At 36.2% G+C, this 12,264-nt stretch overlaps 1 protein-coding gene and 2 long non-coding RNA genes across 3 annotated transcripts; 2 read left to right on the top strand and 1 right to left on the bottom strand.

The window, feature by feature from the left end:
• The first annotated feature begins 793 nt into the window (after positions 1 to 793).
• On the top strand, positions 794 to 1,530 carry LOC122078455. The gene is made up of 2 exons (XR_006140074.1): positions 794 to 1,077; positions 1,165 to 1,530. It is a non-coding gene; the product is annotated as an uncharacterized LOC122078455 (long non-coding RNA).
• A 2,910-nt stretch (positions 1,531 to 4,440) lies between these two features.
• Positions 4,441 to 6,841, top strand: LOC122078456. The gene is made up of 3 exons (XR_006140075.1): positions 4,441 to 4,707; positions 5,708 to 5,807; positions 6,545 to 6,841. It is a non-coding gene; the product is annotated as an uncharacterized LOC122078456 (long non-coding RNA).
• Positions 6,842 to 8,513: 1,672 nt separating this feature from the next.
• On the bottom strand, positions 8,514 to 9,040 carry LOC122078454 (histone H4). The gene has a single exon (XM_042644437.1). The coding sequence runs from the start codon at positions 8,926 to 8,928 to the stop codon at positions 8,617 to 8,619; it is 312 nt and encodes a 103-aa protein (XP_042500371.1). The 5' UTR covers positions 8,929 to 9,040; the 3' UTR covers positions 8,514 to 8,616.
• Positions 9,041 to 12,264: the final 3,224 nt, after the last annotated feature.

The raw sequence follows: 12,264 nt of genomic DNA, 5'->3' as shown, positions 1-12,264 counted from the left end.
GGTCTACCTAACCATATTTTAGTCTCAAATGATTTTCCATATGGCTGATCTAGTAGCCCACCCACAACTTTTGCCCTTAGTTGGGTTGTTTTTCATAAAAACTATTCTTAAAAAAATATATATATATAAAAAGGAAAAAATAATGTCTAGTCACGTGTCCCTACACCCAAACATAGGGTTATGTGAAAAGACCGCTCTACCCACCGTGGTTGATGCTTCCACACGCTTTTCTCGTTGATTTGTATGATAGCATAGTAGCCATGGGACTTGGTAGCAACCCCTTTCCCAAAAGATATTTAGGGAGAAAAAACACTATCTGATCACGTGGTCACTATGTTAGCACTTGGGCCAATAAAACACATGCATATGCATCCAAACAAGGGGCAATAATGTTTTTTTCCAGTGCCCTATTTCTGAGTGTAGAAAACGTAACCGAGTAGCATTCTTTTCCCAAAAAATATATTTTTTGCTTTCAACACAAGAAGGATAGGTAATAAAAGTATGTAACACCAACCTGGGTGGATTAAGTTAGATATTGAGATTGGCACTTCATCCCACCAAAAAAAAGTGGTCCACTCCCAAATTCAAGAGAGTATTCTCCTCATCAGCGATTGTAATATACTAATATTCATTGACGACCCACAGTCTCTGGCTTTTGTTTTTCTCCTTGACTGAGACTTGCAAATATACCAATTCATCTCTCTCTCTCTCAATGACCCACAATTAATGGCTTTTTTTTCCACCTTTTCTCTAGATATGACAGGATCCAAAGGAAGAAACAATTCTTTCTGATCACCTTGACTCACTTGCCAATATGCCAATTCATATCTCTTTAACTTGACTTGTAAATATCTCGGTTCTTCTCTCTCTACCATAAGATCCTTATCTTTTTTCTCTATCTAATGATCTAAGTACTATAAAAAGGGGTTGTGCCTATGAACCCAAAAGGAAAAAAGGAAAGATGGCTAAGAATAATAAGGCACTTCTCATTCTTTGCATCCTAATGTTTTCAACTGTTTTCATCCCAACAAAGACACTGGCTGCACGCGCACTTGCGGAGATTTCTCCAAACAATGAGTACTGATCATAGCAATATTAATGTAGTTACAGATTAGAGTTTCTTTTCTATTCATATATGTATATCTGTTATGGTTTTTCTTGCAGATCAACAGAAGTCAGGCAACCTGTATGGCCATGGCGGTATCAAGTCCTCTGCTCTTATTAAGTGCACAATTTATAAGAGATGCCGGGGTGGCAGAGGTCCTCCACCATCTCCTTGAGCGATGGAAATATATTGCAGCTTGGGCGGCCGTACATCTTTATCAGAATCTCTCTCTCTATCAAATGTGTTGTGTGCTCTATAGATGGAAGAAAATGCTATCAGGAAAAATAAGATTGAGATTTATGTTTTGCATTATATAGTGTGTGTGTGTGCAATGTTCTCATGATGAAGCTATTAGTATATATATTAGTGTAGATCCTCTTTGGATTGAATACATATATATATATATATATATATACTTTTATTTCCTTGTTAGGTGCCCTAATTTATATCACAAAATTCACCTTTTAATTAGCTCAAAAAATCAAAAAATAAATATATTATCACTCCCGACACTTGGCCTATATTTACTAATACTCTTCTATCTAAAACTGTCTCTTTTATACCCTCCTATATTTAAACTTATACTTCTCATTCTCCCTCATTTAAATGCCTAAATTGCCTTTTTTTTGGCCTAACGATGGATGATTCCTTCCAAATTGACCAGTTCAAGTGTTTTTTTTTTTTTAATGACAAGAATCACATCATTTACTTCCATCTTTTTTGTGAACATCGCCGCCCCATCCCCATGTTGCCATGCAATCTCATCTCCCTAGCCCCAACTCGTGCTCCCTCCTGCTCAAATTTGGATCTACTGCACGTTAGTTCACTTGGACAGATATGTGAGGATCCAACACTTATCCTTTTTGCTTCCATATATGCATTTTTCTTCACCTTTGTTAATGGCAAAAAGTGGGATAGGTGTTAGATCCTCACATGTATCTCCAGATGAACATACATGTAGTGGATCCAAACTCAATGGCAAGTAAAAAGATTGAACAATTTAACCTCACTTTTTGTGGTTTTTTTTTTTTTTTTTTTTTAACTTACCTTGAATTAGATTATTATGCCGATATGAAATTGGAGTTTCGATGTGTAACTGCATGATTGGTAGAAACGACATCATAAATTTTCTTTTCCCGGGGAGTTGGGGTGCCTACCGGAGCATCACTTCCTTAGGATTGCCTCACATCTGGTTCATGAAAGTTGGTACGTATCTAATTAGGTTTTAAAACATGGAATTGGGTTCTTTGCCATTACGATACGATTTCAATTCCGAGTTGGAACGATTTCCTCCCGATCTATAAAAAAGTGGATGATCCAATACATAAGTCTAAATTATAAATAAATATTTTATAAAACGATAAAAAAAAAAAATAGAAAAATCCATCTGTAGATCTAAGATTTGTGCATCACATACCAACTTTTTTGGTCAATTTTGAAGTTAAGCAAAGAACGACCCCTCTCACCAAAAGGGAGGTAGGGCCCCATTGAATTCTTATACTTTTGTGGTCATAACAACAAATTTTATCAAGAGAAAACTGGCTCTGGAGAAGCTCTGGCCGCCTAGAAGAATTATTTAAGTACTAGAGGTGGTTGGAGAAATCAAATATTTAAAATAGAGTAATTCAGTACACAAGGCTCTCAGTATTGCACCCGGCCGTGAGGGGGGGGGGGATGTATGTAGCCTTGTCCTGTGCTTTGGAGGAAAAGCTGTTTTTAAGTTTTGAACATGTGACCAACATGTTGCAATGGTGCAACTTAATCATTGTGCCATAAGTTTACCCACTTAGAGCCCTAGTTACTTAATTCGCGGAATAATTGGGCCAAACCTAATTTTACAAATAATTTAGTTTAAATCCGAATCAAATAAAAATTGCAAAAAAAGTCACGATTTTATAAAAATATTTAAAAATCGCCAATAATTCGACTGAACTGAATTTTATCCAAAATAAATAAATAAATAAATAAAACATCTTAATAAGCATTAGAAATAATGTGATTATTATGTGTTTATTACCCCAATGTTACTTAGTCACTTTCTCTCCTTTTAAGGCTATCATATCGCCAAGCAAATATGTGTTTCTTTCTTAGGATTGCATGTGCCAAGTGGTGTGATTCATTTAGTTTGTACACCAATGCATGCATGAATGTTCAATCAATTTATTAATTAATTGCATATAAATGCACTTTAGTTTGATAATAATAAGATAATCTATATTGACAAAAAACATTACGTGTAGGCAGTCCCTCTTCTTTATAATATCTTGAACATTAGGGTCCTAAGATTAATTATTGTCACCACTCTAGTCCATCGAAGAACGAGTTCTGATCACTGATTAGACAACAAAACAATGTGATAAAACATTTATAAAACATAATATTATATTTATAAATACTTTGTAAACATTTTACGATTAAACTACCAACCTCGAAATTTCATACAATTAAGTTTAGGATCGATTCTCTCTCAAGATATTCTTCCTGTATAGGAATTGGATTCCTTATCTAGTATCCCTTACGTTATCACACAAACACAGTGGACCCAGTGCAATCATGTATAACTAGTCAGGTGCAACATCAACCATATCTATACATACTAAAGTATACAATGTTTGTCTATAACAATTTAGACCTTTCAGGGCTGGGAACCACTTTTCTGCTGTTTCTGTAACACCTCAAATCTTACCTCTTTACATTGGCTATGAACAAGCAAGAGTAACAAATTGGAGAGGCCAACACTAGCTTGGTTGGCAGCAATGGAATGCCAGGAAGGGAAGAATGAACCAACATGTACTTGTGCCTACTGCAAACGGTGTTGGAGGGATAAGCAAGAAAAGTGGGCCAAGATGTAAATTAATAACCTTGATAAGGTTGGATAATAGAATGACCCTAAGTGATACCAAAATGACTAAATAATAAGTCCCAAACAAGTTTGGATACATGTTTACAACATGTCAGCATAATTGCTGTGATTCCAGCAAGGTTCATGTTCATGGGCATTTTAGTCATTATATATGACAATATATGAAGATGATTTCTTCTAAAAAATGACAGAGCATTGAGTTTTGAATCTAACACAACTTGAATCATCTCAATCCGAGTTCAGATGAGAAAGATATGATCATTTTCGTATAGACTCTCTGAACAGGCCAAGAAGCAAAGGTCAACCGGCAACTATCGGTTCAGTTATGTTTTGCAGAATTTGACAGGTCTTTTGATGGCAGAGTGCAATCGGCAACTACCGGATGCAAGCAATAACTGCCAAATTTATCCAAAAATTCAACCGGCTAGCCGGATCAATTCTGGATGAACAAGACTTAGCCGACAGAGAGCAAGCAGCAACTGCCGGTTTGAAGCGACAATTGCGGTGAAAAAAAATAGATATAAAATGTATATTTTAATATTATAAAAGGACCGGCTATATAAAGGCCATCACTTGCTCTCTAACCTTTATTTCTCACATTCTATGCACCCTTTAGTAAGAAGAAGAAAGGAGAACGAAAAAGAAGAAGAAGAAGAGAGGAGAAGGAGAGAAGGGAAGAGAGAGAAATTGCGGTAGAGATCGATTTGTTTGAGAGATTGCTAGAGGATTCAGCAAAAGGGTAAGAAATCTTACCTAGATTAACTTCTAATAAGAGGGATTTTAGAAATAAAAGGGGGTTTAAAATGATTTGGACTGGAATTTGTGAAAAGAGAGGAAATCTATAAATTTCAGTAACAACTCAACTGCATAGAGTTTAATTTATCTGAAATTGGTGGATTAAATTGGAAAGGAATGTAATAATTTAGTCAATTGATGTGTACACAACGACTGATTCTTACAGAGAGTGAGGATTCTCACTGATTCTCCTCAATTAGGAAAAATCCCATGTGGATGAAGAGAAAATCCATTCAATTTTACTATTCTAAGGTCTGAAATTTATATGCAAGTTAATTGAAGCCTAATTCTCCACATGCAAGGTGAAAATTCATTTTTATTTCACTGTTTGAGGTCTTGGGAATTGATGGTAGATCACATGCATGGTAAGATTAATGATGGATTTCAAACATGCAACCTCAAATTGAGGGTTTATCATGAAAATTGGTTTTATTTTACTATTGTAGATGGAATTATATATATGTGAAATGAAATCTGAGATGAGATCTTTATTATTGAAGGCCGATTTGGAACTGGGAGACTAGGTTCCTTACTTGAAGCTCTGGAACAGAAAATTAATTTGAAATTGGAAAGAAATCCCATCTCAATTTCACTAATTTGAGGGTATAGAGACAAATGCAAGAGATATTGAGTATGAATTCCATGCATGCTTATGGAATTGAGAATTTATCATCAATTTTGATGTTAAAATACTAATATCCACTCTAGGTTCATAATTTCATATAAGAAATTGGGTCAAATTTGGGGAAATCTGAAATTTCTACTGAATCCCATGTAAGACCCTAAGGATTTAAAATGAAATTTGTTAAATTGGACTTGAAGAGGAATTGTGGAGCATATAAGGGAGGTTATAGATGAGCTTATTAGGGAGATATTATGTAGCACTGTTAGGGGTAGATAAATATTTATCTGATTTTAATACGTATATAATTGTTGATTTTTAGGAATCCCAGATAGCTGTGAGAGGGATTCCTCGACACCAGGAGAGATTGTGGGCCTTGATATTCATGGTGAATGGGTGCCCTTCTCAACCCCATTCTTTTGGTGTGTTTATTAATGTTGAGCATGCATTACTTATTGTATTTATGCATTTGCATTGCATTACTTATTGTATTTGTGCATTTGCATTCATTTTCATCACTTGCATCTACTTGCATATTTGTGGTATGATGGATATGATGGTGGTGAGAATGTGGAAGGAAAGGTAAGTGAGATGGATCACGTGCAAGTGCCCATGTGTGCATATATGGTTCGGATGATTTGTTGTGCACCATGTAGAATTTTGGGCTAGGTATCATAAACCTAAGTATTACACCCCTTGTCCATAGGGGGTTAGGTACGGACTAATCTCAATAAAAGTGACCGCTTGATCAACAGTGCACTGCGAGTGGTACGACGTACTGTACCAGTGGTGGATGTGATAGATGTGATGTGTGAGTGAGACAGGATACGACGTATTGTATGCATGTGGTTGTTGATATGGAGTTACTTTTTAGGGGTTAACCGAGGGATCGAGGCTCTAATCGAGACTAGCTGGCTCCTGACTGTGGTGTAGCTTGTATTCATGAGGCCCAATGTATAGGGTAGGAAATACCACCTGCGTCGATAGCACTTATGAGATTTAGTAATGGACTAGAAAATCTGAATAATTAAATAAGTGGATTCATGAGCATCATTCTATTGTGTGTTGCATGCATTGCATATGGATACGTGTGTTTGTTTCTATCCCACCCCTCACTGAGCATCACTATGTGCTCACCCCCTATTTCTTTGTTCCATAGATGAGGAAAGCAGTCAGTTGCAAGTTGATAATTTAGAGTATGATGACATGGTTATGGATCAGTTGGCTTGTATTATGGATTTGAATGATTTCAGCCATGGGCATGACTGCAAATGTGATGATTGTACATATGGTGGATAGTAATATTGAAGACTGCTGTATTTGATTATCCTTTTGTGTATATATGTGGATAATGGTGAAAAATCAGTTTTTGTTGATACAAGTTCGAGGGAAAAACAACTGTTAGAAGAGATTTTGTGTAAATATTTGTTTTAGAATGAAATTAATATATATATATATATATATATATATATATATGGGTTACTGTATATGTTGTTTTGATCATTGTATATATGGCATCAAGTATCACATAGAAGCACTGGGTGGATATTTTCTTTATTTGATTTTATATGATCTGTTTGCAAACTCTGATTCTGATTTTAGCATATATGATTGTAGTGTTCTGGACTCTCCTAGAGTAGAATCTTGGTTTGGCGGGCTGAGTGGGTATGGTGAGGTATCCAGTGCCGGCGCACCTGTGCCATACAAAGCGCAAGGTAGTGTGTGACAGGTTTTGTGTCTAGAAATAGCAGAAACGAATTTTCACGTTTTCGAAAATAAAAATGGATTTTTTGGTGTTTGATAAACCTGTTTCTCGAAACTTTTTTTTCAGACATAATACCACTAAAAAACCCAATAGTATCATCGGATGCCAAAAAGGGAAAGAGGGTTCGATTGTCTCTTTTTCGGTTTAAATAATTGAGAGATTTCTCGGGCACAATAATCTTTTTTTTTTCTTCCTCTCAAATCCTTTTCTAAAAACAACGAAAGTCGTTTCTAGAATTGTAAATAGGCATAATTTTTTATTTATGTTTCAAAAAACAGGTGAAACGGAACAACTTTATCAAACAGTTTTTAGACTGTTTCTCCATTTCTGTGAACAAAAAAACGTAGAAACGATAGAAACGGAATGTTGTCAAATAGTGCCTAAATATCTAACAGTAAACCATGTAGAGTTTTTGACAGATCAAGTTCGCTACACACATAATGTGGAAACCGTGCTAATAAAGATCCCAACTCCATCCCTATAGTTCCCGAATACTTTGAAGGTTATATCTCTAGACATCCAACAAACGGGCAAGAATGTCTTTTGCAGTGCCCTGTGTTTGAACATAGAAAATGCAACCGAGCAGCATTTTTTTTCCAAGCCATATTTCCAGATTTCAACACAAGAACGATAGGCAATGAAAGTATGTAAACCCAACCTGGGCAGATTAAGTTAGATATTAATATTCTTTTAAAAAAAAAAAAATTACACATTAATATTGGCATTTCTCAAAGGCACCAAAAAAATTTCAAGCTTGCCACTTCCAAGAGGCATGAGTGAGGTAGTATAATTAAAAACTGGTCCTTAGTCTGAAGACTCTGAACCAGTTTTCAAATTGAAATCAAAACCGAAAACTAAAACCGAAAACTAAAACCAGTTCAATCTGAATGTTTAAAATCAAACCAAATTAAATAGAATATGGTTATAATTTGAAAATAGGGAATAGACCGACCGATCTAAGACTTGGTTACTTTCAGATTCTAACATAGAAACCAATCATTACTCATTAGAATCAAAACTGAACCAAATTATATTAGTATTAAAAAGCCTCAAGTAGAGAGACAAACGATGAGCTCACTTTAGCAAGTTCAGATCATGCTAACGTGCGCCGAGTTCCAACTAAAGGGTAAGAAATGCTAGAATGCTCCAATTAAAACTACCTAATTACCTTATACTCCTTGATAACATCAATCATCACCCAATGTAGACTTTTCGTGAAATAACAATAAAAAATGGGGTCATTATTGGAAATCAAGAGGATCCATCAGGACATTCCATTCAGTAACGTTTAGTACGCACCTGGCTCGCATTAGCATTATTCGTAACAGAAGAAATTGGAAGAACACCGAACGATAAGAAGAAGTTTCACAAGAAAACATAAATTTTCCATTTCAATTGAAAGTTGAGATATCGCAGACAGAAGATCTGAAAATTTTTACAAACTTATTAGTTAAATCCGAAAACAATTAACCACCGAAACCATAGAGAGTTCTGCCCTGGCGCTTGAGAGCATAAACGACGTCCATGGCTGTGACAGTCTTACGGCGAGCATGCTCAGTGTAAGTCACAGCATCACGAATGACGTTTTCCAAGAAGATCTTGAGAACCCCACGAGTCTCCTCATAGATCAGACCACTAATACGCTTCACACCACCACGCCTTGCGAGACGACGAATTGCAGGCTTTGTGATACCCTGGATGTTGTCCCTTAGAACTTTACGGTGACGCTTTGCACCTCCCTTCCCCAAACCCTTGCCGCCCTTTCCTCGACCAGACATTGTTGCAGCGATTAAGAAATCCTAAAGGCACAGAAGAGAAAGAGCGTATTGGATTTGAGTTATAATGAATGGTGAAGTGGAACTGTGGAACTGTGGAAGGGAAAGGATGATGGTAAAGGGTTTTATATAGATTGGGGCCTGGTTTCTCGTCTGAGATTTTAAATTTTGCTAAGAGGAACAGTTTTGACCGTTCGATTGGGGATCGACGGTTAATGAGGAGTTTCGAGGAGTGGTGTGGATTGATGACGTGGATGACTTTCTTTCAGATTTGAGCTTTTTGGGATGATAAACGGTTGTTGCCTCATTGGTAACTTGAGATGATATAAAAAAAAAAAAAAAAACTTGAGATGAATTGCACAATGTATTGTGCGTGTGATATGAAGCCATTAATCCGCACCCAAAATATTATAATTACTCCTTTGGCTTAAAGGTCATATCATTTGTTGGAACAAAATCATATGGTTTAGAGATCATCATATCCTGCGGCACAACTTTATCGCTTGGTGGACCTCCTCTTGATATTAAGGGTCTCAATCGGTTGGGTTTCAGTTTAAATGGTGTGGATCGGTTCAGTTCATATTTATTTGACTAAAATCATAACCGTACCATTTACTAAACGGTTTCACTTTCTGAAACCGTGACCGTTTAGTAAACGATTTCAGTTTCCACGGTTTCTAAACTGTGTCAGTTTCAGAGTTTTAAACGATTTTAGTTTCGATTTATTCCATACGGTTTGTAAAATGGTTCACAATTGGTTTGTTATAACTTGCAATCATCTCTAAACTGAAGATCATAAGCTTATCAAAAAATAATTGACAACCACAAATAAGAAATTCTATATTAACGATGGTATGTCTTAATTTGATAATCTAGTGCTATTTCTTTGCATGGTCATTCTCAAACATTTAGAACTAATATCATACAACATCGAAATCTAGTCTTCTACAGCATAAAATATTAAAATGACAGGTGGTTCAGCCAAAACACCCCATCTATAATAACATAATAACATAATAACATAATAACATAATAACATATATGGATTACAAGTTCATGATCTAAAGTCTAAACTTGAATTGAATTGCAATAAATCATACCAAAGCAAGATAGGCACTTTATTTAATTGTTGATTGTTATACGGATTACTGCCCCTTCTTTATTTAATTATTATACGGATTAATCGGATCGATTTAAACGGTTTTAAACGGTTCGATTTAAACGGTTTCAATTTGGTTTGAAACCAACTGGTTCTATGGTTAAAATCGACCCGACTCGTTTAACAAATCAGCCTGAAACTAAAACCATAACCGTACCATTTACTAAATGGTTTTACGATTTCGGTGTAAATGGATCGGTTCGATTTCGATAAACGGTTTCGATTACAAATTCACATCTTTACTTGATGTCTTTCTATGCAGTTGTTCATCAACTTCTAACACATACATGTCTTCTCTTCTTTGTTGTTTGTGTTGGAATGGCACTTAAGATGTTAACCATTTTTTTTTTTCTTGTCTCTTCTCTACTTCTATTTGGAAGAGGGTCTTTTGTTCCTATTGGCCCTCTTGCCAGCCTATCATCATCTTTGCTCGTGAATGGCTCTAGGTTAACATTATCTTTGGAGGTTCTAGCATTTGTGACACAGTCAAAAAGGTAGCCTTTTGAGTAGCCATCGACCACCTTTAGATGGAGCAAAATCTTCATAGATGGACTTATAACTTCCGTAACTTTGATAAGATTTAGAATGCCATCTACTTTGATGTAAGCTTCAAGCTTAAATGTCTTCGTCATTACTAGATGCACGACTCTTTTAAGGAACATGCTGATCCATTTTCCAATCCCGTCTACCGTTAATGCCTTTTGTTTTTTCCCTCTATTAAACTAGTAAATATGCCAAATTCATTTCTCTCGCTCACGCAGTCAATGGCTTTTGTTTTATCTCCTTGACGAGACTCGCGAAATGCCAATTAATCTCTCTCTCTCTCTCCTCTCAATAATCCATAATTAATGACTTTCTCCTTAGCCCAGCCTGACTTGCCAATATGCCAATTCATCTCTCTCTTGTCTCTTCTCTCTTCTCTCTTCTCTCTTCTCTCTTCTCTCTTTTATCTTTTCTCTCAGTAATCCATAAATAATGGTGTTCTTCTCCACCTTGACTTTCTTGCCAATATGTCAATTCATCTCTCTCACTAATCCATAATTAATGGTTTTCTTCTTCACCTTAACTTTCTTGTCAATATGTCAACTCATCTCTCTCTCAAAAATCCATAATTAATGGCTTTTCTTCTTTCCTTGGCTTTCTTGCCAATATGCCAATTCAGTCATATCTCTCTCTCTCTCTCTCTCTCTCTCTCTCTCACTCGTCCATGATTAATGGCTTTTCTTCTCACCTCGACTGACTTGCCAATATCCCAACTCATCTCTCTCTCTCTCTCAATGAACCACAGCCAATGGATTTTCTTTTTCTCCTTAACTTGACCTGCAAATAAGCCAATTCTTCTCTCTCTGCCATATGATCCTTATCTTTTTGCTCTGTCTAATTAAGAACCCAAGTACTATAAAATGCTGGTTCATGGCCAAATTGGCTGTGCCATCAATTTAAAATTTAATAGTCACAAACCCCTCCCACCAAAAAATAAAAAAAGGAAAGATGGCTCAGAATAATAAGGCTCTTCTCATTCTTTGCATCCTAATGTTTTCCACTATTTTCATCCCAACGAAGATAGTGGCTGCACGTGCACTTGTGGAGATTTCTCAAAGCAGGTAGTCTATACTCTGATCACAGCAATATTAGTGAAGCTACATATTAGGGTTTCTTATCTATATATACATATCTGTTATCGTTGTTCTTGCAGATCAACAGAAATCAGGCAGGTCGTATATGGGTTTCATACCACAAGGTCCACAACCTATCAAACCCTCCTTCACTCGTAGGTGCTGTACTTAAGCAGAGATGCGGAGGATATGGAAGTCCTTCTCCTCCTCCACCACCACCTCTTTGAACGATATGGAAATATATAGCAGCTTGGGCGGCCTACATTTATTTATTTATTTATTTTTATTCAAATTATATAATTAGAGGGAAGGAACTCTGTCCGATTACATGACCACTGTCTCATCAGGAAGGTCAACAAAAAGTCACATAGAGGTATCAGGGGCCCACATAATCAAGGAGAGAGAAAGAACGTGAATAACCAGCCTTGTGGGCATCATTTTCCTTTCATTATATGTGATGGAGAGAGAGAGAGATTGATCTTGTCCAAGGAATGCCCAAGCTCCTCTATTAATATACCATATTTATTTCATTAAAAGCTTATAAAACCATACATGCCAGACCAG

Source organism: Macadamia integrifolia, chromosome 5, assembly GCF_013358625.1.
Source record: "Macadamia integrifolia cultivar HAES 741 chromosome 5, SCU_Mint_v3, whole genome shotgun sequence".
Lineage (NCBI taxonomy): Eukaryota > Viridiplantae > Streptophyta > Magnoliopsida > Proteales > Proteaceae > Macadamia > Macadamia integrifolia.
This window is presented reverse-complemented; position numbering and strand designations above follow the sequence as displayed.